At 45.8% G+C, this 25,581-nt stretch overlaps 2 protein-coding genes across 2 annotated transcripts; one reads left to right on the top strand and one right to left on the bottom strand.

Moving 5' to 3' along the window:
* The first annotated feature begins 566 nt into the window (after positions 1–566).
* LOC310786353 (RING finger protein 11) lies at positions 567–14,275 on the top strand. The gene is made up of 3 exons (XM_083647550.1): positions 567–734; positions 12,333–12,502; positions 13,859–14,275. The coding sequence occupies exons 1-3, from the start codon at positions 624–626 to the stop codon at positions 14,028–14,030; spliced, it is 453 nt and encodes a 150-aa protein (XP_083503676.1). The 5' UTR covers positions 567–623; the 3' UTR covers positions 14,031–14,275.
* A 5,351-nt stretch (positions 14,276–19,626) lies between these two features.
* rsph4a (radial spoke head component 4A) lies at positions 19,627–23,716 on the bottom strand (the record flags this gene model as incomplete). The annotated part of the gene is made up of 7 exons (XM_083647221.1): positions 19,627–19,861; positions 19,962–20,079; positions 20,170–20,314; positions 20,430–20,879; positions 20,971–21,273; positions 21,374–21,596; positions 23,613–23,716. 7 exons carry the CDS (start codon positions 23,714–23,716, stop codon positions 19,627–19,629), a joined length of 1,578 nt encoding a protein of 525 aa, XP_083503347.1.
* Between the last annotated feature and the right edge of the window lie 1,865 nt (positions 23,717–25,581).

The following is a 25,581-nucleotide window of genomic DNA, read 5'->3' as shown; positions in this document are numbered from 1 at the left end:
TATTCATGTGATATTTCGGGCATTCCAGTTACACAGATACATGTATCGATTAATAGCACCTTGTTTATGTTTTACCAAAGGGCAACGTGATCAGCAATCTGATTGGCGCTCGACAAGAGCTTCCTCGATGTAGAAGAAAGCTCATTGGTCCGTTTTCTGGGGGGCGGTGCTTCGTGTTGCTACATCACCACTTTCTATCGGTTCGGGGGCTGCAAAGTGGAAAGTCCCTGTCAAGGGTCTTTAATCAGTGAAGGGGAAATTGCTTTGTCAGTTTAGGCGAGAGATATCACTAATTTCGCCACTTTACTGCCTCAAGAGGCATCCATTTGTGCGAGCTCGTTTCAGTCGTCGCTTTAGCTAACGAGTAGATGTTCTTCTGCGAGTGCTAGCTAGTGTTAGCAGGCTAGCTCTTTGTGTTGCTAGCTAGAAGGATGTTTTGTTTTTGTTGAACCGAGCAGCCCTCCCGTCGTCTGGGAGAGGAGGTTTATAAGCTCTGTATGGAAAAACCCAATCGAGTGTCTTCACATCACACGCATTCGCTGAAATATCAGTGAATGTGGCCCGTGAAATCTACTCTGTAGTAAAGCGACACCGAGAGAGGGGTGAATTTGAAGAGGACGGAGATGGGAAACTGTCTGAAATCTCCGACCTCGGATGATATTTCTTTGCTACACGAATCTCAGTCGGACCGGGCCAGCTACGGGGACGACCAGGAGCCACCGCCCCCCTATCAGGTAACTTTGGTCAACTGTGGAGAGACCAACGCCACGAACCAGCTTTTCACAGTGTTGTTGACAATATTGAGTAAAAATCGGTGGACTTGAGATGCTTGGTTGATTTGGTGTTTTGTGGGTCTGGCCCAGTTGACCTAACTAACTACCAGACCCCTGTATAGTTGATAGAGAAGGAGAAGACACCAAACATGATGACTGACAGACGATATGAGAAGCTGGGCCTGCTGTTTACAGATCCAACATCGCCCTCGGCCAGCACCAGCAGCAACCCAGCCCATTGACCCTGTCTCCCATCGGCTTTGACAATAATCCTCTTTAGTCCTGGCTCCGTCATTTCACCGCAGACATAATATGATCATCCTTCATTGGTAGAGAAATATCATTAGTCATCACGGAGCACAGCGAATACCTGGGTGAAATTGTTAGTTTTGGCTCAAATTCAGTCAGTAATGAAAGTAACACATCTAGGCAGCTGTGTAACTACCGTAGTTCACTTTCACCCAGCTCTTTAGTGATGGATGGTGATAGCATATGCGCAATTGACATTTTCGTATAGATGTCAGATTATGAAATTATGAAACTATAGTTCTCATTTTAAAGACGTGGTTTTGTAAAGTAATGCCTGTCATAACTTTGTCAGTTGCTTGTTTTAGTGATTTCCCCAGGGCAGCAACTTTGTTTCTGTGTTATTTCCATAGATTTCCATTAGATCATCCAGACAGACTGGCCATGCCATAACTGTAAATGATGTCTGGTGTTACCCTTAGTGGCTAAGGCTTAGCCTTTGTATGTTTTTTTGTGTTATGAAGTGGCTCATAAGCATTATCTAAAGGCCTTGGTTGGGAGTTTGTGTGTTACTGGGTTAAGCCAAGTCTTATCTGTACATTCTGTAGATTTACGACAAGGGTTTTTTAAGCATCGTAAACTGAAGGCGATCTCAGGTCAGTACAGCAGGATAGTTCATGGCTGATTGGAAGAAGGCTACTTAAGGCTACTTAATTGTTAGTCAGATAGCCTATTTGACCCCACAGACCAACCAAGTGCCAAAGCTATGTTGTCACTCAGTTTGTTACAACAGTGTTGAAATATATCGGGTTGCTCGATCAGGTGGGGACCTGCCACTCTTGTCTTTCACTCAGCTGTTGTCTTTTGGTCTTTCTATCAAGCCTCAGTTATAACATTTCCAGTCTGTGTGTGCAGTGCACCCATTTTGCAGAATGATTTGTGGAAAGCACGGTGGAAAGCTGCCACTCCAAAATAGTTTTTGTCCACAGACATGTACTTTTTCACTCAAATCATATTGGAAATTTAAAGGGAAGTCAAGAAACTGAAGGAAAATCCAAAAAGGGTGAATTTAACATGAAATGTAGACACGTCATCAGCAGTCATTTGCAATACACATTTGGTTTTTCTTTTCTTTTCTTCATTTTTGCTAAATGTAAAAGAAAACTCTGATGATTGACTTTTAATGTCTAGATCTAACAAACTCTCAACATGTTATGATTGACATGGCTCTCTTGACTCAACTGCTCCTAACCATCAGCCTCCAGTGCATCTTGACCAGTGCTGTTTGAGTGTTAACTGGGCCACGATTCCTTTGTTACGGCTTCTATGTCATGTCTGGTGTGATGACACTACAGTATGTAATTAGGAAATGACCAGTAAGTTGGACCTAACCACATACCTAACCACATAGCCTAGTTCCACAGAAGCAGTAGGCTTTCAGCTCAATTCAGAAAGTTATAATGTATTGATTGATTGAGAAGATTTATTTCAAACAGTTAAAACAATACATAAAACAAATATGTTAAATAAACAGGAATAAAAAACAATAACAACCAAGAAAATAAGTAAACTCCATTAGAAAACTGTTTGAAAAGGGGCGGGAAGAAGCCGAGGCTTATCGAGTCCTGCCCTCAGCCATCCATAACTATATTAACACATTGAGTGCCAGCCATTTTTTCAATCCTGTAGGTAAGTTGTGCCAGGGTTTTTTTTGAGGATTCTGGCTCATTTTACAAGAGCCGAGGATTATTTTCTGTTAAGAATTCGTGAACACCAATCATCTAAAAATAACTAATAGAATGTGTGCTTTCTCTGTCTAAAAGAGTTAGTTTGCAGAGTTAGTAGTTATGTAGATATTAGCCGTTGAGTACAGCATGGTTTCAGAGATTTTCAGAGAGTTTGGAGATAAATGGATTTTTAGAACCACCTCACGTGCCTGTGATTATGGGTGCCCTTGTCTCCCACTCTGTGCGCTCTCTCTCTCTCTCTCTCTATCTCTCTCTCTCTCTCTCCTCTCTCTCTCTCTCTCTCTCGAGAGAGAGAGAGAGAGGAGAGAGAGAGAGGGAGAGAGCGAGAGGGAGAGTTGCTTCAACTCCTCCCTCCGTGGGCGTTCTTCTTGGCTGCAGCGGCCGTCACAAGCTTGTCACCAGTCTCAGTGCTTTGCTGCTGTCCTGTGCCTGTGGCTGCGCGGCCGCTGTTTGAGGAAGTCGGGATGGACTCGCTCGCTTCTTGGAGTTTTGGTTGAGAGAAGCTTTTGCGATTCTGGTCATATTTATGCTGCGTGTTTCAAAGTGTGTTCCACCTGTAATCTATTATGTAAATTTGCAATCCCGCATCGCCAGCAATCAGCGCGAAAACGAAAGCGTTTTCCCCCATCCATTTTCATGAGAATGGCTGGGCTGAGAATGGCGCGACAAGTTAAAAAAATGCTTGCCTTCCTCTAGTCAGGAGAGCACTGTCGCCACTTAGTGGTCGGTAAAATAGATTATACACATTCTCTTGCTCCAATAGTGATCTAGAAGACGTAAAAGTTGTTGATTGATGTCCCACCGTCAAAAAAAAAAAATGTTTATGTAAGACGAGATATCTCGGCTCTGGCACTCAAGCGTTGGATTATGTAAGACGAGATATCTCGGCTCTGGCACTCAACGTGTTAAATATCTGTATCCTTGTAAACACATATGCATTCATAAATATTAGGGATGCACCGATATGAAAATTTTGGCCGATGCCGATAACCGATATTAACATTGCTGTTATGGCCGATAACCGATGTTTACCGATGTCGATATGATCTGTATAAAACCACATTTCTATGATCATCACATTTTTTGTATAGTGAAAAACACATGTAAACAATGAATTTGAAAAAGTAATGCATTTCTTTATTTCCAAAACTTTTGGAAAAGTCCATACATCATAGATTTACTGCATTATTTCATCTCAATGTGAAGAATTTGGCAGATAATGATAACCGATATTAACATTGCAACATCGGACCGATACCGATATGTTTGCCGATATATCGTGCATCCCTAATAAATATACATAAAATTTATATACATACACACACTCACACATATAGATAATAAGATCTGTAGAACTTGTTCACGCTTGTTCACAATACAAACAGTCTACGCGCTGAACGTAAACAATTGAACTGCATTCCCCTCGCTGTGTAGGCACTCATCCTGAGGCTTATGAACGTCTGTTCCACTTTGAACTTGTCTGTCTGCCTGATTCCCATCAGACTGTGTTTCCTGGGAATGCGTGGTCAGCAGCGATTCAGAGGAGGTGGAATTCCATCATCTGGAGCTGCCCTCTCCCATGCCAGAGGCTGCGTCTTGTTGTTGTTGTGTCATTTCCTGTCTGAAAAGACGCCATGCACAGACAGACTCTCTGCACTAAAAGGCTTGTTTGAGTCATCGGTCTAACAAAGAGAGGGCCATTTCCCAGAAGCTGGGCCCGGAGAGCTAACTGTCGGAAGGGTGGATGGGTAGATGGATAGCGATAAGCTAAGTGGATGAGTTCTCTGAGCCCAGCGCTTAGACTAGTAGACCATTTAACGTCTTGTCAAAATGATTTCAAAGTGTGTGCATCATGACTTTGGGAAGTGTGCTTCTGTCGGTGGTTGTAACGTTGCGAGGGCACTGGCAGTTGGTGTTGGTGTGAGTGTTACGTACAGCGCGTCGTGTGTGTGTGTGTGTGTGTGTGTGTGTGTCGAGTGCGGTGATTTGGAAAGCAGCTGGTGAGAAGACTGCTGACTCATCGCTGTGGGCCTGGGCTACAGCAGATAAGGCACCGCTGTGTGTTTGCATTTGAGAGTGGGAATGCGTGCGGCCCCCCTGGTATGACTAGAAATGCCTCACCCTCATCCCCCTAAGAGATGGGAGCAGTGACAGGAGTTTTTATTGATCACATTCAGTCTGCCACAAAGACCATTATGCTCCTGTCAGCTTGCTTTATGACCTGACCTCATTGGCTGGAACACCTTGTAGACATGACAAGGCCCACTCTGTCTGTGTGTGTGCGTGTGTTTGTCTGTCTTTCTCACATTTATTGTGAGTGTGAGCACTAGATGGTAGAAAGTGATCTAAGACACAGCAAAGCAGTGCCCGTTCTGGTCGAAGACGAGACTACATAATCTCCCTTCAGAGGAGTTAGTAGTCCTGGGGGGTGAGCATGCACACGCACACACGCATGCGCACACACACACACACACACACACACACACATACTAACACACACTAACACACTAACACACTAACACACAGACACACACACACACACACACACACAAGTGTTGTGTAGCAAGCAGAGTCTATCACCCAGACACACTGCCGTGAAGATGAGAAGGCTTGTTGTCAGCAGTTTGCTTTGAGCCCATCGAACTCTGTAAGAGGAACCGAGGCAAGAAAGTTTACTTTGGAGGTGCTTTTTAATTAGCTGTCAAACCTGGAGATGAGAACAGAGGGGAGGAGAACAGAGGGGAGGAGACGAGAGGAGAGGAGGGAAGAGAAAGCGTGGGAGAAGTAGAGGAGATGAAAAATTAAATGAGTGGTTTTCTGAGTGGTTGTTGTGGCTAAGCTTAAAAAAACCTCACTGGGTCATTTTCAGCACATGTGTGAGTGTAGCTCAGGACGTCACATGTGTGAGTGTAGCTCAGGACGTCACGTCTGTGAGTGTAGCTCAGGACGTCACATGTGTGAGTGTAGCTCAGGACGTCACGTGTGTGAGTGTAGCTCAGGACGTCACATGTGTGAGTGTAGCTCAGGACGTCGCATGTGTGAGTGTAGCTCAGGACATCACATGTGTGAGTGTAGCTCAGGACGTCACATGTGTGAGTGTAGCTCAGGACGTCACATGTGTGAGTGTAGCTCAGGACGTCACATGTGTGAGTGTAGCTCAGGACGTCACATGTGTGAGTGTAGCTCAGGACGTCACGTCTGTGAGTGTAGCTCAGGACGTCACATGTGTGAGTGTAGCTCAGGACATCACATGTGTGAGTGTAGCTCAGGACGTCACATGTGTGAGTGTAGCTCAGGACGTCACATGTGTGAGTGTAGCTCAGGACGTCACGTCATGATACTTTTCAAAACAGCATATGAGAAAAGCATATGAGCAGCATACTGTATATTGGTAACAAGACATTTTATAACGTGTTGTTGTGAAAAGTAACGAGAAAAGGTGTCGTCCCAAACGACACTCAGAGATGTGCTAAAAATCCTTTTCACAGGTGGTCAGTCAGCCTCTGGGCTTGGGCCACAGTGATCAGGTGGTCAGCCTCTGGGCTTGGGCCACAGTGGTCAGGTGGTCAGCCTCTGGGCTTGGGCCACAGTGGTCAGGTGGTCAGCCTCTGGGCTTGGGCCACAGTGGTCAGGTGGTCAGCCTCTGGGCTTGGGCCACAGTGGTCAGGTGGTCAGTCAGCCTCTGGGCTTGGGCCACAGTGGTCAGGTGGTCAGCCTCTGGGCTTGGGCCACAGTGGTCAGGAGGTCAGCCTCTGGGCTTGGGCCACAGTGGGGGAAGGCAGGAAGAGAGAGAGAGAGAGGGACTTCCTCATTTTGTTCAGATAACAGCAATGTGTCGGAGAGGAGTTACACTGCATGTATGCACTGCACTCTGTTTTCTCAACAGGCACCAGTGAGCTTGAGTTCAGCCATGTAACAGAGAGCCCTCACATGACGAATTACCTACTTTTTAGTCCTGATATGGTAACAGGAAAGTGTGTGTGTGTGTGTGTGGGGGGGGGGGGGGTACAAACAATGCATTGTACTGCCGGTCAGTGACATAGTCTGCCGGCTTTGGCTAACACACACGATGCGTACTGCTGGACCTTGCTGTTGCTGAACTCTCAGCATGAGGGCCGAGCCTCAAACCTCTTTTCTCCTCTCCTCCACTCCTTTTCTCACACTTGAGTTCTCGTCTCTCCCTGCGATGCCAGTTGCCAGCTCATCAAATCACTGGAGCAGGAGGACAGATGTGGGTCAGGATGATTTGTCCATCGATATATTCTGGGTAAAATATAAATAGTGAAAGGCTGTTGAGGTCCCCTGCCTACCAACACGAGGGTCGCAGGTTCGCACCCCCGTGTTACCTCCAGCTTGGTCAGGCGTCCATACAGGCACGATTGGCCTGTGTCTGTGGGTGGGAAGCCAGATTAGGGGTAAGTGTCCTGGTCGCTGCACTAGCGCCTCCTCTGGTCGGTTGGGGCGCCCTGTTCGGGGCGTAAGGGAACTGGTGGGAATAGCGTGATCCGCCCACGTGCTACGTCCTGCCGGTGAAGCTCCCCGCTGTCAGGTGAAAAGAAGCGGCTGGCAATTGCGCATGTATCGGAGGGAGCAAGGTGCTAGTCTACGGCTCTCCTCAGATTGGCAGAGGGTGGAGCAGCGACCAGGGCAGCAGGGGGAAATTGACCAAGTACAATTGGGGAGAAAATTGGGGGGGGGGGGGGGGGGGGGAATCACAAACAATAATAATAAATCAATAAAAAGGCTGTTGGTCTGTGGATGTGTGTTTAGCCTGGTACAGACTGTCACCACTCGTCCCTATCACTCACTCAGAGGGTATGTTCTTGTTTGGGTTCCTGAATGTTTTAGCCCCCCCTCACCTTGCACTTGTTTTTGCTCTTTTGCACCAAGATAAGTAGACCCGTCAGGCCCCAAATACTAGTTTAGTTGCTGTCCTGTGGGTTTGCTGTGTATGCTGTGTAAGCATTAGTGCTGCTAATACTAGAGCAGGCATCGACTTCCTGCTTTTACCAGACTGATGAAATAATGTGATAAACGCACACGCGCACACACATAGCGTTACGCTCACACCGTCAGCCTATCCTGTTATCAGACAAACATCCTGTAAAGTTAATGTCCATCCTGTTGCCTTGCTTGGCTGTGTGTGTGTGCATATGAGTGTGAGCAGCTGAGTGCACGCCTGCCTGCCTGGTGTGCAGGTGTCTGCAGGTCCTGCTCCAGGATTCAGTTACTCTGCCGTCTCTAACATTTCACAGGCTGTGAGTGCTTCGGTTTCTGGTGTTCTTTCACCATACGTGCACGGTGATGCTGCTTAGGTTGCACCACAGAGTCAGCCACCAATTAGGCCAAGTAGATATTTCCTGCAATGCATAATGGTTGATTTATGGCACATTGGCCAGACTAAATGTGGGAAGTTTGTTTTGGTAAATGTCCAATGGAGGGATTTTTTTTCTGCCCAGTCATCATGCTTCCTGTCTGTGTGGGCCGAGGGAAGAGTCAGGGTCGGGTTTACGCCCATGGTTTAAGCATGAGCAGTGATGCACTAGCGCAGTGGTTCCCAACCTTATGCTCGCGACCCTAAGTGGGGTCGCCTGGAATCCAAATGATTGACGCCTGATTTTTTTTTATTTTGTATTTCTTTTACACCACACACAATTTAATATTACCGAAGATGATTAGGGTCACTTGCGATTTTTTTTAAAGTTTTGAGTTTAAAGTGATAATCTCTTGGGTGACACCTATGGCGGTGGGTGGTAATTGCAGGTGAGATCCAAACTGTAATGTCACATTTGTCACTATCTATTGCAAAGGCTTCATCCAAATGGACATAGGCTCATTCAACATTGTGAGTGACTCTTTTTTTTCTCTATGAAAATCTTTTAGATTATAACTTTAAATCAGGATTCTGAGAATAAAGTCAGAATTCTGAGATTAAAGTCAGAATTCCAAGTTACTGTCTGAATTTTGAGAAAAAAGTCTGAATTTTTTGATTAATGTCAGAATTCTCACATTAAAGTCAGAATTCTGCGGGGAAAAAGAAGCATTATGTGATATCACTGACGATGGTCTACCGGAATTTGAAATGTCTCGCGTCCCTAGATTTTTGTGACATCAAAAATTTTGGGTCACAAGCCAAAAAAGTTTGGGAACCCTTGCACTAGCGCCTCCTCTGGTCGGCCGGGGTGCCTGCTCAGGGGCAAGGGAACTGGTGGGAATAGCATGATCCTCCCATGTGTTACATCCTGCCGGTGAAGCTCCCCACTGTCAGGGGAAAAGAAGCGGCTGGCAACTGCGCATGTGTCGGAGGAAGCATGGTGCTAGTCTACGGCTCTCCCCAGATCAGCAGAGGGTGGAGCAGCGACCGGGGCAGCAGGGGAAATTGCCAGAGTACAATTGGGGAGGAAATGGGGGTTGGGGGGGGTGGAATCTGGGCCAAAAAAAGCATGAGGAGTGATGATTGGTTGGGTTTTAGGCATGAGGAGTGATGATTGGTTGGGTTTTAGGCATGAGGAGTGATGATTGGTTGGGTTTTAGGCATGAGGAGTGATGATTGGTTGGGTTTTAGGCATGAGGAGTGATGATTGGTTGGGTTTTAGGCATGAGGAGTGATGATTGGTTGGGTTTTAGACATGAGGAGTGATGATTGCTTAAGGTTAGTGTAAAATATCAGAGGCAGCCTATCAGAAGCAGAGTAAAGCGGGTCATTCCGCTACCATCCTGCATTTTTGAAAATTCGCAGCATGGCCTGGTTTCTCATTCTTCATAAGGTTGGCACATGCGTGCAAACACAGACACACACACACACACACAAATGTGAGAGATAAGGTAGCTATCTCTGTTCACGAGTATTTCTCGCTCCCTCTCTGCACTCATTACCCATCCTCGATCTTCCTCTCCCTTCCCTTTCTCCATTAGCAGCCCGGAGCCTCCCTCTGGCCCTCCCTTCTCTCCCTGCCATCCTGCTCTCACCCCCCCCCCCCCCCACCTCTCTCTCTCACTGTTGTCTTTCTGGTCAACCCAAGGTCACCTAATAAACAGTTGTCACTCACAACCCAGCTGATGGGAGGAGGGAGGCATATGACAACAAAAACATTGCTGACTGCTGCACAGTTGACCACCCCAACACACACACACACACACACACACACACACACTACAGCTGCTGCCCCCGCTCCCTCGAGCCTCTGTCTGTAGCTCTGATCCCCGGGCGGCTGCTGTCTGTTTCTGACACGGGCGAGGGGTGTGTGTGTCAGGAGAGAGACAGCGGGCGAGGTTTTAGTTAGTAGCAGGAGGTGCAGGTTTTAGTTTGGGTTTAGCCAGGAGCAGGAGAGGTGCAGGTTTTAGTTTGGGTTTAGCCAGGAGCAGGAGAGGTGCAGGTTTTAGTTTGGGTTTAGCCAGGAGCAGGAGAGATGCAGGTTTTAGTTTGGGTTTAGCCAGGAGCAGGAGGTGCAGGTTGTAGTTTGGGTTTAGCCAGGAGCAGGAAGTGCAGGTTTTAGTTTGGGTTTAGCCAGGAGCAGGAGAGGTGCAGGTTGTAGTTTGGGTTTAGCCAGGAGCAGGAGGTGCAGGTTGTAGTTTGGGTTTAGCCAGGAGCAGGAGAGGTGCAGGTTGTAGTTTGGGTTTAGCCAGGAGCAGGAGGTGCAGGTTGTAGTTTGGGTTTAGCCAGGAGCAGGAAGTGCAGGTTTTAGTTTGGGTTTAGCCAGGAGCAGGAGAGGTGCAGGTTTTAGTTTGGGTTTAGCCAGGAGCAGGAAGTGCAGGTTTTAGTTTGGGTTTAGCCAGGAGCAGGAGGTGCAGGTTTTAGTTTGGGTTTAGCCAGGAGCAGGAGGTGCAGGTTTTAGTTTGGGTTTGAGTCTGCTTTGAGGTTTAGTGCAGCCAGGGCAACTTCTAGGGACTTACCAAGTTTAAGCTTGATCACATAAACTTTCCAGCTTTCCCAGAGCTCATGTTACAGACTCTTTCATTATGACACACAGATTAGGCCAGTGTAGGACATTTAAAAAATATTTCGGGGGCGACTTTTGCCCCCACTGTCTAAACAATGGGGGCATTTACAAAATTTGGGGCACTTTTTTTTATTTTTTATTAGTCTATTTACTGTATGTATGTAGTTGCTAAAGCGTAGAGTGAACAACAGCGCTGTTTGTGTGAGAGTTCTTTGTCGTCTTCTTCCGGCAACCAGCTTGCAGGTGCTGAGTGTGTTAGAGATGGAAATAGAAATTAATTGAATTGAATGAAAATTAAATTTATAATCTTGGGAGCCATTTTTGCCCCCCTTTTCGGGGAACTCTGAGATTTCTTGGGGGCATTTTTGCCTTTGCCCCTGGCTAATTAAATTTCCTACACTGCATTCGGCTCATACTCTGTGGTGATCAAGTCCCACTCAAGTTCAATTAATAATATATAATATAATATACACTGTTTTATAAAACATTTTTTAAGTCTGCTAAAGGCTTTGCAGAGCATTAACAATTCAACAAGTCAGTTATGCTATCCAGTGTCTGCCACGCATAGAAACATTTGTGGCAGCCCACCACAATATATTTTTTCCCCGGGACTTAAACCCTCCCTGTTGTGTGTACTGTGTAGATGACCACATGTAAGTTAAGTTTAATAACTAAGCCATGTGGAATTTGATAGCCATCATGTTGCACACCCATCCCACCCATTGATCCCACCTACCACCACAAATACCTCTGGATTCTGTGGGAAGCACTGGTATCAGTAGCAGGCATTTCTCATCTCCAGGCAAGTAAAAACACCCACAGCTTTCTGCTGTACCAACTGTCTGGCCTAGCCTTGGGGAAATACTGCCACCTACTGGCCTATATAACATCTCCAACACATGGCCACTGTATTGTTGCTTGGCTAGTAATTATATAATCATTGATTACATGTATTATAGACAAGTAGTCATTGTGAACATTTCAGTCTCACAAAGCTTCTTTTCAGAGGGCTACATATTAAACAACAAACAATGTGCAGTGGATTGTGAAACTGTCTCACAGTCAACTGAGTGGTTTCACTGTGTAATAACGTGAGGTGAAAGCTTTCCTTGAGGGTGAGATATTGACATAGTAAAGCTGATCACTACGGCATTGGCAGGTTTATTCTTCTCCTCACTATTAAAACAAGCTGCTTATGTCCCAGTTCAGAGAATTTGTAACATAATTACGAGTATAATTACATCTATAGAGATGTAATTCCACAATATAACCAATGGGAAGTTTCATGATAAGGCAGCGGTTTCTTCCGCTGTTCCAAGTGTAAATGATTGCTCCCAATAACAAGGGTGAGGGTTTTACTCTATTTATTTCACAATAACATCTCACAGTGCTAATAAAGGTTGGGTTGGGTAAGCAACTCTAAAAGTTATGAAATATGAATATTTGCCTCTCTTAATGCAACCAGAGTTATTTGCTTACAGTCCTCATTCATTTATGCCTTTTCTGTATTATTATTATTATTATTTTTTTTACAAAAGTTAACATTTTGGACAGCAAATATTAGCGTCTATCCCTGGTTAAGAGTCTGACCCTGGCACATGTCCTCCTCCCGTTGCTGCCTGCAGGAGCAGATCCACGTGCCTGTGTACCACCCGACACCCAGCCAGGCCCGGCTGGCCACCCAGCTGACAGAGGAGGAGCAGATCCGCATCGCCCAGCGCATCGGACTCATCCAGCACCTCCCCAAGGGCGTGTACGACCCAGGACGGGACGGCTCTGAGAAGAAGATCAGAGAGTGAGTAGAAACCCTGGGTGGTCTGACCCAGTTCTGACTCTCCACGAGTAGACGGGCTTCTTCAGCTGGGTGATCCATGTCAAGTAGGGTGCTATAGGCCCTTAATATCGAAACTCTAAATGTTTAAATTAATTATCTGAATTCCAGGCCTTAAAGCAGGGGTGTCTAAACTTTTTTTTAATAATGGGGGCCAGATTAGATCATGTCAAAATACCGGGGGCCAGCTGCTACTCGCATCATATGGGTTATATTAAAAAAAATCACATACAATACAATTTTACTCTAAGGATTTTGTTTACTATCTGAAAACATTAGTTTCACCTGCGTTGTTCTTATGTGGTGCTTGTCTATAAACTGCATAGTACTCTCATCATTAGGCGAAGGGAAACAAAAAGGTAAAGTGAACTTGCTTGATTAACCAATACTGTGTGGAGGGCCACATATACATTTTGAGAGACAAGCCGTGGGCCGCTTAAAATCGGTCTGCGGGGCCCCAATTGGCCCCCGGGTTGGACTGTGGACATGGCTGCCTTAAAGCAGTATTACACTTAGTTTTAACATGGGGGTTATTTGGGCATTTGGCCACCATGAAAAGTGGAATATAAACGACTCACCATGATTGAATGCAGCTGGAGGAGTTTGTAGCGTTCAGATGTTTTTTTCTTAAATTAATTTGAATGAAGCGACAAAAATAGACAGAAACAGGAAGGAAACCCTGTCTATTTGGTCACTTGCAAGTTGCAACCATAAAGCACACGGCAGCCCGCACGCACACATGCATTTAACCCTAACCGTAAAGCACACGGCAGCCCGCACGCACACATGTATTTTTGATGGCACTGTGAAATTGTTCCCGCTTTTTTCCCATGCAAAACTATGCAAAATTATGTTCAGAAACATTGGGGAGGCTGGGGACTTTCTTCAAATTCCAATTGGCAATTTTTGTTCCAGCAGAGAGTACCAGCCCGAAAGTGAGTTTTGGAAAACCAGAACTCTGAGCAGCCGGTGAAGAAATTATTGAGTCATAAATATTTATCAACCAATGAATTCATATTTATCAACAAATGAATGTTGTTTTATTTTGTACTATGGGCCAGGGGAAAATATTAAACAATAAATCAGATGCGCTCATCTCCAAATCTTGCTGGCATGGTTAGTCACAAATATACAGGGGCTCTGAAAAGCTTGACCCACAGTGGACAATATATGCAAGTGTTTCTGAACTGCAGTCTATCTTAACATGTTTTTTTCTCTCCATTCCATCTTTCCCTGCATTTTTGTGTTGTCCCCTTGCCAACCCTAAGAAAATGTAACACTGAGTTGAAGATGCGTGCGTCTGTGCTCCCCCCGCTGCAGGTGCGTGATCTGTATGATGGACTTTGTGTACGGAGACCCCATCCGGTTCCTGCCCTGCATGCACATCTACCACATGGACTGTATAGACGACTGGCTGATGAGATCCTTCACCTGCCCCTCCTGCATGGAGCCTGTGGACGCCGCGCTGCTCTCCTCCTATGAGACCAACTGACATGCACACGTGCCCCACAGACACACGGGCACACAGACACACACGTGCACAGCTACAGACACACAGACACACACGTGCACAGCTACAGACACACAGACACACACGTGCACAGCTACAGACCCGGACGCAGCACACATGCACACACACACGGATGGACGTGCGCACCCCCTCCAGCCTGTTTGATGGGGAACCCACGCCCTGGCTTAGTCATGAGGTTAGAGTTGGTGATATTGGCGGGATAGTGGGGGGATGATCTTTTTGTGAAGTGTGTGTGTGTGTGTGTGTGTGTGTGTGTGTGTGTGTGTGTGTGTGTGTGTGTGTGTGTGTGTGTGCGTGCGCGTGCGTGCGTGCGCGTGCGTGCGTGCGTGTGTAGTAAGCCTGCTGGACAGGATTGCATGTGTGAAGGCGGGAGCGGATGGACAGGATTGCATGTGTTTAGCAATCCTGTGTGGATGGATGGAGAAGTGCAAGGGGCAGGGCGGAGGTGGAGAGTGTGAGAATAGCCTGACTGTTAATTCTTGTGACTAAAACTCCTTTCCAACATCCGCTTTTGCAGCCACACTCACACACTTCCCTTATTTACTCGCAATTGGACCGTTATAATATGCGAGAGGAAGGACATCTGACCGTCATCAGGCTGTCCATTGTGTTTCTTGGACGGCTGCAGCCTGATAAGTGGAATCTCATACAAGCCGGGGGGAGGGAGAATAAATGCCCCATACAGGATCCCAGGACCTGCCAGACGTTTTCGATTTGTCGCCTGCTACAGACTCCTATCTGATCTATCAGATCCTATCTGCTACAAAGACTGCTGGAGACGCAGACATCTGATTTAAAGACAGCTACAGACATCAGACTGCTGCCACACAGGAGCAGAAGTCTTCTGCGGACGTAGTCCTCCAGTTGTCTTCTACACACAGGCCTGCAGCTGTCCGTCTGTATAGATCTCTTATGAGAAATATAAGATTGATCGGTTGGTTGGTTGGTTGAATGATTTGACTGTCCTGTGGCTTTGTGAAATCTGTTCTGTATTTGTTTTTTGCGAGTCGGCATAAGGGCTCTGTTGAACCAATAGTTACCAACAAAACAGAAAAAATACAACAGACTTGGCAATCGAAAGTACGTGCTTTAGTCACTAATGTGACGTATAGCTGACATACTGATACTATTGCTACCAAGATACAGATGTACTGATAAAGATATGGGGCCCTATCGTCTTAAAGCTGTATTTCTGCGCTTGCGCTTGTTTAACGCCGAGCGCAGTGCAAAATGGGGTGCGTGCCCAAGCGCATTGGTATTCTCCCTGCCACGCTAAATACCTCTACGCCCGTTATGATTATACTGGCCGTGCATGGGGTAAGCGTGCCCCATGCCAAACCAGGTGTGTCCCCTTAAAATGTGGGGACACAGATGGCATTCTGCTATCGTCGGCATGCGCGCAATTCTTTGCGCTAAGAGCTCTGAAGCGCACCTCTAAAACAGCTCTTGGCGCAAAATACCCCGCTGCGCTTGAGTGCACCATTATTCTCCACGCTGCGCAGCGGAATTCCTTTTGGATACGTCATTGCACACAATGTTCCATTAAAATTCAAACACCAGGACATCAAATTCTGCTGCTAAAATTGGGTAACAGCAGATTATCAGTGAGGCACTCAACTATTATTCACTGAAAATCTTAATGTGTAAAGAGCCACAAACATGCTGCCTACTTGCAATATTATTGTCAATCAAATGTCCCTGTTTCCCCGTTGCAAACATTATTTCCAGTCAACAAAAGAACCCGAAGTGCATCAAATCACAGATGTTTTTAACAGGTATATGATGCGATGGTTGCTGTGAGATGTCCAAATTACGCATGGAGAGAATTACAGCATGCATTGCGCAAACTGTTAACAGGGAATGCGAGATGGGAATTGATTGGTTTGATTGATGCAACGCCCGGGCATTGCCAGGCCACACACCTGTGAATAATTCTGGTAGTTAAGACCGCCCAAATCCCGTTTGCGCCGTGCGCAGATGGCATTTAGCGGGGCACGGAGAATAGCAGATGACTTGGCACGCCTCCAATTTGCGCCTGCGCCCGTTCTGCATCCCTGCCGAGAATTGCATCCCCCACCATATTTTGGGGCTGTTTTAACTTATGAACAGGGAGGTCACGTCTTACCCAGACAATTATATCATTTTTAAACCGTTTTACAGATGTTTCTGTATAAATCATTACAATATGCTCCCGTGAGGTGGGGATGCGTTTGGCGGCGGGGGTGCAAAACTCGGCATAACACCTGGAACGCAAATTGACACTTGCGCGAGGCGGACTGCTATCGTCCCTGCAGGAAAGATGGCATAAGGCGCGCAAACCGGTGCGAAAGCGCAAAAACCAATTGGCACTTGTACAAAGATAGGACCCATATACCTATACCTACTGTTCATGGCTTCCTGAGTCACAGTGAGTTCTCAATTTATTGGCCAAAGCACAAGCAGTTTTCGAGACCGGTTATCAAATGAGTGATGCACATGCCATTCACACAAATCTGAGAGATATTTGCACTTCTTCTTGGACTCGTGAGAAGAGTTCAGCACATGCATTCATTTCAGTACTTAACATGGGAGGGAAGTATGTGCTTGTTTTACCCACATACCCATTTATCAATACAATGTATTTCAAACCTCAGTGATGTCATTCACAGTCTCTGTGTGTGTCCCAAGAGTGGCTCACAGACTGTGGTGGCATCAACTAAACTACTGACTTAACTCCAGAGTTGACACCAATGTTGTATTAACTCCTGTACTTCCAAGGACAGGAGTTTGACTTGCCAGTCACTTGACATAAAGGATAACTCCTACGATGTAGACCTGAGAGGAAATATCTTGTTCTGTGGCAGGAGGCGCTTCACTCGTTCACAAAACCAGGCCTAAGACAAGGAAGTGACGGTTAATGCTGGCAGATGACATCGGGACACTGGGGACGCTTATGGGTATGTGGTTATGTATACAGTATGAGACAGGTTTGATGTGGTGATGATGAGCAAGTCTGTGTGTACAAGTGATGGTGTGTGTACTGTGTACCTAATGTGGGTAGAACTGGCAATTATACATTGCTGACTATAATGTTCTCCAGTTTTCCTTTTATTGAAAATGATTTTCGTGCACCACACACTGACAATCTACCCGATTTCCTCTTGTCATACTGAAATGTCTCTAGCCCAAGTCTCCCAGTTTACGATGAAAGCACAAAGACATACAACGTCCATTTTACCATTTACCATTTCTATTTCCTTCCTCCCTGGTAATTTTAGCATTTAAGTGAGTCAGTGAGACTGAATTATGCAGGACATAGCGTAGTAAAAAATATTACTCATTTTAGCTCCTCCTGCATAGAGGCCATGATACAGATCTGACGGTTTGAAAACACGCCTTTAGCGATCTGTGTGTGCGTGTTTGTAGTAGGCCTTATTACCCATGTGTGTGTGTGTGTGTGAGAAAAGGATTGGGTTTTGGTGTTGGGGGGGCGGAGGTGGCAGTCAGCACCTTGGTTTTTGCACAGTGCTTTTAAATTGACTCTTTATGTTGTACATTTTTCTCCATCATCAGGGTGGAGCTTCATTGCCTTAGGTTACCTGTGAGTGAGGGTCGTTATCAGCTGCAAACGTGTGGAGAAAAGTCCAACTAACTTCAAGAAGCAACAACAGGGGTTTGATACAGAGACAATTTAGACTGGAAATGCCGCAGGCAATATGCAATAGTGCTGGATAGTTACACAATCATTGTACATGTCATATTGTGAAAAATAGGTGTGTATCGTGAAAATTGTCCAAGTTCAATTACATTGTCACAGAACAAATAAATGAATTGTCGGTAAATCAGTGTTTCAACCGGATTTCTGTCAAATCATCCGTCGTTCTCTCCGAGAATTTCGGGGATTATTCCCAACCGTTTTGTCTGCATCCTGCAGCAGTCACGTGGTGGGATGATGACACAGCTGGCCAAGTTAGGCAAACCACAAGTATGGGTGTTGGAACCAAGCTAAGGGCAGAACGCCAAAACTTTTTGTGGAGTGGGGGAGGTTTTGATCTCTGTCTGGACGCAATAAACGCTGGGTTAGGCTCAAAAAACAAAAGGGATTGTGGGGGGAAAGAAAGCTAAGCAATGTGATTGTGTATGCGTCTTACTATCTTTCCATAGCTCCCCCAAAAATAATGGAAAAAAAGTTCACCTTGAAATTGAATCTACGTACATATCCTGTTTGAGAACACTCTGCTAAAGCTAGTATCCAGAAACTACAATCTTCGATGAAGTCATTAGGAAATGTTGGGAGGGAGTGAGTGAGTGGGAGGCTACCTTTGTGAACCCATTGTTTGAGCTTTTATACTCAAAATTTAGGCTTTCTTTCCTTTGAGATGCTAACAGCTCTGATAGAAAAACAGAAAATGACCCTTCGACCTGCCGCTTTCCACAATGTGGATCTCTGCCATCCACTGACAACGCAACAGCTCCACAATATGATGCTTGATCACCGTTTAGAGTCTAGACTGTTATTTTGAATTTTAATAGAATCCACTAAAAATCTCCAAATTCACTGGAAGTGAAGACTGTTTTTAGGGGGAATTTAGCCTTCTATTACAGGATTAAACGGCAAGGTTTGCTGAATATGTACTATGTGTATGGCGTATGTGTGTTGATACGTTTGCGTACGGATGCTTGTTAGACTTTTCCTTGTTTGTAAGCATATGCATATGATATGTACTACAGGCAAATAAATAGACAATGCAATGGAACATTATTGCCAGTTGGTGTGATTTATTTATTGTCAGGACACTGGAAAGGGAATGCTAGTTTCATTTTTCATTCATTTCCTACAAATCCGAATGTTTGACATCACTTAAACACACACACACACACAAAACATCTCAGCCTACTAGATACAACACGTTATTTATTGCTCTGATTACTGTATAGTGTGTATATATATATATATACACACACATACACTATATATACTGTATACAGTGTATATATATGTATACTGTATACAGTATATATACAGTGTGTGTGTGTGTATATATATATGTGTGTGTGTATATATATATAGTATATATAGATATATAGATGTGTGTGTGTGTGTGTGTGTGTGTGTGTTTTCTTCCCAATTGTACTTGGCCAATCCCCCTTGTCCTGGTCAATGCTCCACCCCCTCTGCCGATCTGAGGAGCACTGTAGACTAGCACATGCTTCCTCCGATACAAGTGCAGTCACCAGCTGCTTCTTTTCACCTGACAGCGAGGACCTTCACCGGCAGGATGTAGCGTGTGGGAGGATCACACTATTCCCCCCAGTTCCCCTCCTCCAAGCAGGTGCCCCGACCGACCAGAGCAGCGACCAGGACTCATACCCCACCAACTTCCCACCCGCAGACACGGCCAATTGTGTCTGTAGGAACATCTGACCCAAGGCGGAAGTACAGCTGCCAGGAATTGAACCCGGGTCTCCGCAGTGGTAGGTGAGTGCTTTTACCTCTACACTACCCAGACACCCAGTACTTTAAAATATTTCAATCCTCTGTTGAAATGTGTCATTCCCTGTTCATCAATATTCTTCCTCAATCATCGTCTTCCTCGTCCTCTTCTCCATCCATGTCATCCACATCCTCCTGGGCAGCTTGCTGCTCCTCTAAAGCTGCTTTCAGCGCCTGTTCCTCTTCCAGGGTCGGGTCCAGGGCCTCTGTGATTTCTGGTCCACTGGGGTATTCTTTCTGTGGCACGGCTGGGACAGATGGGGTGAACCCTTCCCCTGCAAACTTCAGCCCCCAACCGATGTAGATGTTCTCAAACTTCCTAAATGAAGAAACGGCATAATTCGTTGTAATTCTGCCTTCAGCATGCTGTGTGAAATCAAGCATGTCATAAAATCGTGAATTCCAATCTTTGCCCTTACTTTCCACAAGCATATGCATGAGCCCCTGGCCAGAGGTTTGAGCGCAGAACAGCGACGGCATACTGAGAGGTGAGAGTGGAGGACATCTTGGAGCTCCAGGGAGACGTGTTGAACATTTCTGAAAGACACAAATATGAACCAACACTGTGAGTACACCTTACCAACGCTCACCAGTATGACATGAAAATGTCCCAAGTCAAAGACTGACCAGCGTCCTGAGAGAGCGAGGTGAGGAGGGGCGGTCCCACCTCCGGCTCAGGCTCATCAGGCTCCTCCTCCTTTTCCTCAGCATCTCCCTCTTCATAAGACTCTTCATCTGGCTTTGCAGCGAGGTTGACCCAAGTACAGCGGCCCTAAAGGAGTCCACATTTACCATTATATGTGTATGGTGCATACACACACACACACACATGTAGTAAACTAGAACACCACGTGAAGAAAAGATCCATGTGATTGCTTTAGTTCTACCTGCTGCAGGATGTGCTGGACATGATGAACCCAGGTGGACAAAGACTCTGCCATTTCAGGAACCGGGATGCCCTCAAAGTCAGGGTTGACTTCGTGGCTGTCATGCGGCGCCTCGTCTTCCTCCTCGCCTTCCTCCTCCCCGAACTGGTAGAAGCCCTGCGGACTGACGTGTGTGCCGGCAGAGATGCGGGCAATCTGGGCTCTGAGATAGGTGGCTTCACTGCCGGGGAAAGGAGGATAGCTGACGATCGGGGCGTCCAGCCGGCCGGTGAAGAACTTGCGGATCTGGCGAGCGCCGCTGATTTGTGCAGGCATGACTAAAGGGAGCTTAACCCAGGGAAGACCAGGCTCTTTGCACACATAGTAAACAAACTTGTTGACACCAGTCCGGATGGCCTCCTTTGGCACCACAGGGGGGGGCTTGTAGGCTGACCGAGGCAGTGGATCACTCTATAAAACAAAGAGATCATAAGACATAGAAAGAGCGGAAGGCTTATAAACTACCATCAGCGATCATCTGATATATTCACTGAGGACTTACCACTTCCCCCTCCTCATTCTCCTCATCATCCTGGGTCTCTCCCTCTCTCTCCTCATCCTCAGCGGCGTCCTCTGCGCTCTGCTCTTCCTCTTCTTCTCCTTCTCTGTACTCGGCCTCAGCAACGACATAATTGCTCTCTACTCCCAAAATCTTGCCCCATAGTCGGCAGCGCTGCAGCGGCTGGGACTCCACAAGTTGCTTCAGTGCGAGGAAGATCCTCTGCATCTCTTCCCTCCCCAGGCCCACCCCGGCTTGCTCCAGGTAGAAGCCAACCTCGCTCAGGTTAGGAAGAGGTGTTTCAATCTGACAGAAGACAATCAGTGTTACATGGTGCAAATTTGGCTCTGCATACAGTACGTAGTGTGGGTGTGGGTGTGGGTGTGTGTGTGTGTGTGGCCAATACCAGTTCATCCTCCTGGTCACCCTCTTCTCCCTTGGTGAAAAGCAGGCGCTGCTGCTCAGCCAGCAGCTGGGCGGCTGTAGTCTGAGGAGAGTCCCGCAGGGTGCTCTGCTTGGCTTCGAACGAACCCCGCTTCAAATCACGGCTCATATCCTCAATCACATCAACCGCATTTTGCGGACGCTCGTCCATCACCTTCGTCAGTAAACGTGTAAGGTGGTCATAGCTGTCAATAAAGTTAATTAAGCATTATACAACAGTTTGTTCTGGTCGGTGGTGAATTAGCAAAACACTGAAACACGGAAAAAAACGTTGGTCCATTTTAGAATATCTGTGTTGTCCAGTTGAAACTGCCTATACAGTATGAGCACTGGAATGTTTTTAATGTATTTTAGTTGTCTCCGCCTACAAAAACAGTTCCCTCAGGATTCCACTAAGTGCCACCAAGCAATGGGGCACGGTAGCGCAGTGGTAGCGGTCCTGGGTTCGATTCTCGCCTGGGACGGTGTGTGCGCTGATGGCGTGTCCCCATTCCCATGTCCTCAGTGCCTACGGCCCAGGTGGGGTCGTCAAGAAGGGCCTTTCTGTGTGGAGTTTGCATGTTCTCACCGTGCTCCCCTGGGGTTTCTTCCAGATAAGAACCCCCCCCCCCCCCCCCCCTGCTAAAAACATGAAAAAAAGGAAGTGCTACCAAGCATCACATGAACTGTTTATTAGAACACCTAAAAGCGGAATTATATAGTAGTAAACATCCCACCGCAGGAACGGCCCTAGACATAAGCGAACTGAGTGTCTGCAAGAACACAATATTGTGTTCTACAGGCTGGCTAATTAATGCTACTTAATCAATGCCTCTGTCATAGCTGGTGTCATACTCATATTCATGCCCACTTTTGATGCAAGCAGTCAGTCAGACTAACGTTAGGTTAACTCTCCTCTGTATTTATGCAAAAAACTGTCACAAAAAATTACATCCTTCTGGAGCAGAGAAAAGAAAGAAGAAAACAGAAGATGAGGAAAAACAGAAAGATAAAGCTATGTTGGCATTACAGGTGGGTGTCAATAGATTTACAGTAGGCTAGCTGTGCAGTGGGGTGGCCCCAAATCAAACGATCCTTTAGGGCCCCATAGAGACACTGCAAGAAATAGGCCACGCCCATCACGGGGGAAATCGGTCCGTTCACTCCCATTCACCAGTGTCATTTTCCTTGAATTAAACATAGCTAAAAGCTGTTGTGTGGTGGGCTGCGCAGACAACAAATGTAAAAAATCGCCAATTAAAGTTTTTTTGTACTCCTGAGCAAAACAAGGAAGCCATTGAGAATTGGCGAGAAGAAAAATGTGGATTTAGCTGTCAAGGAAGCGTGATTTCTAACCCCACATAGGATAAGCAATAACCACGCACTGTGGCGCCGGGATTGGCCAGGAGCAACACTGGAGGGCACGCAGCCCAGCGATTTCATGAACCAACTGAATAGCTCTTGAGAACGGACAGCGATTTCGAGAGCGGACATTGAAATGAATTATGGTCACCTACCTTCCTTAGCATAGTAATAATAATAATAAGTATAATAATTGTAATCTACACAATGTACACAATCTACAAAAACATGCAATAATATTAAGGGTGTTGTGTTCACGTTCATAGCTCATATAATATAATGTAGGCTATCATATCGTTAATTTCAAGCTCAATTCTTACCCAGAGAAAAGCACTGAAAATGTAACAAGCAATAGTTTTTTAAACATCTTTATTTTAAAAGATGAAAAACCCCAGGTGCTTTAGTCCCAAGCTTCAATGCTCCTGGCCAATCCCAGCGCCACAGGGCGTGGTTATTGCTTATCCTATGTGGGGTTAGAAATCACGCGTCAAGGAAGTAAGTTGCAGTGTTCATCTTCTGTATATACGATCTTTGTGTGCAACACGCAACCATGCACGTGACATAGGGGAACGCCAGGATTGGAGGGGGGCTTTCTGTTTTCCCCCGTCTTGGGCGTGGTTTCTGAATGAAGACGCGTTAACGTTAACGTTTACGCAGTGTCTCTCGTGGGGATGCAATTCTCGGCGGGGGTGCAAAACTCGGCATGACACCGGCCCTGCGTCCCAGTGCTGTTATTAGGGAACGCTACATCAGTACATTCAGTAGCCTATCAGTAAGCTAGCTAACATAACAATAGACTGCATTTGTGACCTAGGTTATATGGAGGACCACTGAAATATTATCGGGCACACGTTACTTACAGGTTAAGGTTGCTTTTTGTGCTGTTTTTCAGCATAAAAGCCTTGAAGGAGGCCGCTGCCTGCAGCCTTTCTGGACTCTCTGGGTTTTCATCCTGTGCCTCCATCGCGCCTCGCCTCTTTCTTTCATCCAGTCAGTCCGAATAAAGAAGTGAAAGAGTGACCACACGACCCATAAAACACAGAAACACGTAGGCCTAAGAAATGCTAGAGTTCTGGACAGAGTTAACGGTAAAAATATATAGATATATCATTAGCAACGGACAGCTGGAAATGCTGGCACGAGTTTGAGCTTTCTTAAGTTGCTATGGTAAACAGTATGGTTGCTAGGCTGGTCGTGAGGAGCAACTCGGCTTCAGGCTTCAACAGGAGAAAAGCAAACAAGGAAATGGATGTTATGAAGAACTGGATCAGGGGCTTCCTGGATCGCTCAGCCATAATGGTGTAGTAATAATAATAATAATCATCACCATCATCACCCCCACCACCATAATTATTATAGTTATTATTGTAGCCTAAGGTTCTTGCAAGTTTCAGTCGTGTCTTAAAACAAGTGGTTATGTTTATTAATTTGAATATCACCATCTTGCTCCCCTTGTTCTGCCCACTGCGACTGAGACATAGCCTATAGCTCCAAGTCAAACTATAATTTTTTGTGGACTAAAGGCTAAATAAATAAATAGAACAGATCAGTTTCCACCTGAACACTGATATTCTGTTTAGCCCTGGCCCTGGGCCAGGATCAACTGGGTAATGTGCCCCGAGCCGCAAGCCTATATGCAGATTGTCAAACCATTAACCTTTCTGGTTAAATCCCTGTTAGACGTTTAGAACTATCAAGACTGGACAACAGGTGTCGTCAAAAAGTGATTGCCGTCAGATTGCAGATATAGGCGTAAACCTGATTTAAACTGCTAAAAAGGACTGGATAGTATAGCCTATTATAGAAATGTATGCCCATATCCATCCAGTCCAGTCCGGTAAAAAGGACTGGATATGGGTTATTATAGGGCACAGAGCAGGTAATGCAGAGTCATAAACGCAATGCTAGTAGTAGGCCTATTACCTATGTATTTTGTGTGTATATGACGTAGTAGCCTAGGCTAGGCTCTACTGATGATGCTATGTAAAGCGCTTTGAGACATCCTTGTGTGATAAGGGGCTATAAACATAACTGAACCCATAAAGATGATTGCAAAAGAGATTAGGCTATTTTAGCCTAACCCATCCATCGGTTTATTACAGTCTAGTTTCCAAATAGGCCTAAACAAGTATACACAGGCTACCAAACACTAAACAATGTAGCCTAGCAAATGTCATGCATGCCTGTTTAAATAAAGGTTGATGATGATATCCTAAACTACAAATTGGCAACAATGTGATTGCTGTGATGCTATTGATGTTGTATAGACCCAAGAAAAGTTATGACTATTTGATCCAGATAAAAGCAGCTGAACTACCTGGGCGACAGGATATTATAGCTATAGGCTGGGCGTGCTCCCGCAGACTGCAATCACCTTTTCTTATTTTGCACAATATCAAAGACAATATTAGAGTTTCTCATAGGCTACATAGGCTAATTATGAGATAGCCTATTAAGTCACAATAACCCAATAAAAACTCACTTTATGGTGTATATACTGTAGGTATATATATATTTGTTTTATTCAATTTGGCCAAAGAATCGGCTATTCAACAAAATAGCTAGCCTAATAGACAAGTCTTTCACGTGTAAAGGTGTAGGCTATACTGTATGGTAAAGGCATAAGGTGAAAGAACTCCAGCACCGGGCGCTGTCCAGTGCTGAAGGCAGGGAGGCGACTGGTCGGGCTGAGGGAACCAACAGAGCCAGCAGGGCCGACTTTCAGCACATAGCCAAGACAACACGGAGGCAGTGAATGAATGAATGTCCCCGAGTGGCGCAGGCAAGTTGACATTTTCGATTGACAACAGCGCCATCTTAGGCCTATGT

Source organism: Poromitra crassiceps, assembly GCF_964638095.1.
Source record: "Poromitra crassiceps genome assembly, chromosome: 12".
Taxonomy (NCBI): domain Eukaryota; kingdom Metazoa; phylum Chordata; class Actinopteri; order Beryciformes; family Melamphaidae; genus Poromitra; species Poromitra crassiceps.
Note: the sequence above shows the minus strand (reverse complement) of the source record. Positions and strands in the feature narration are given on the sequence as shown.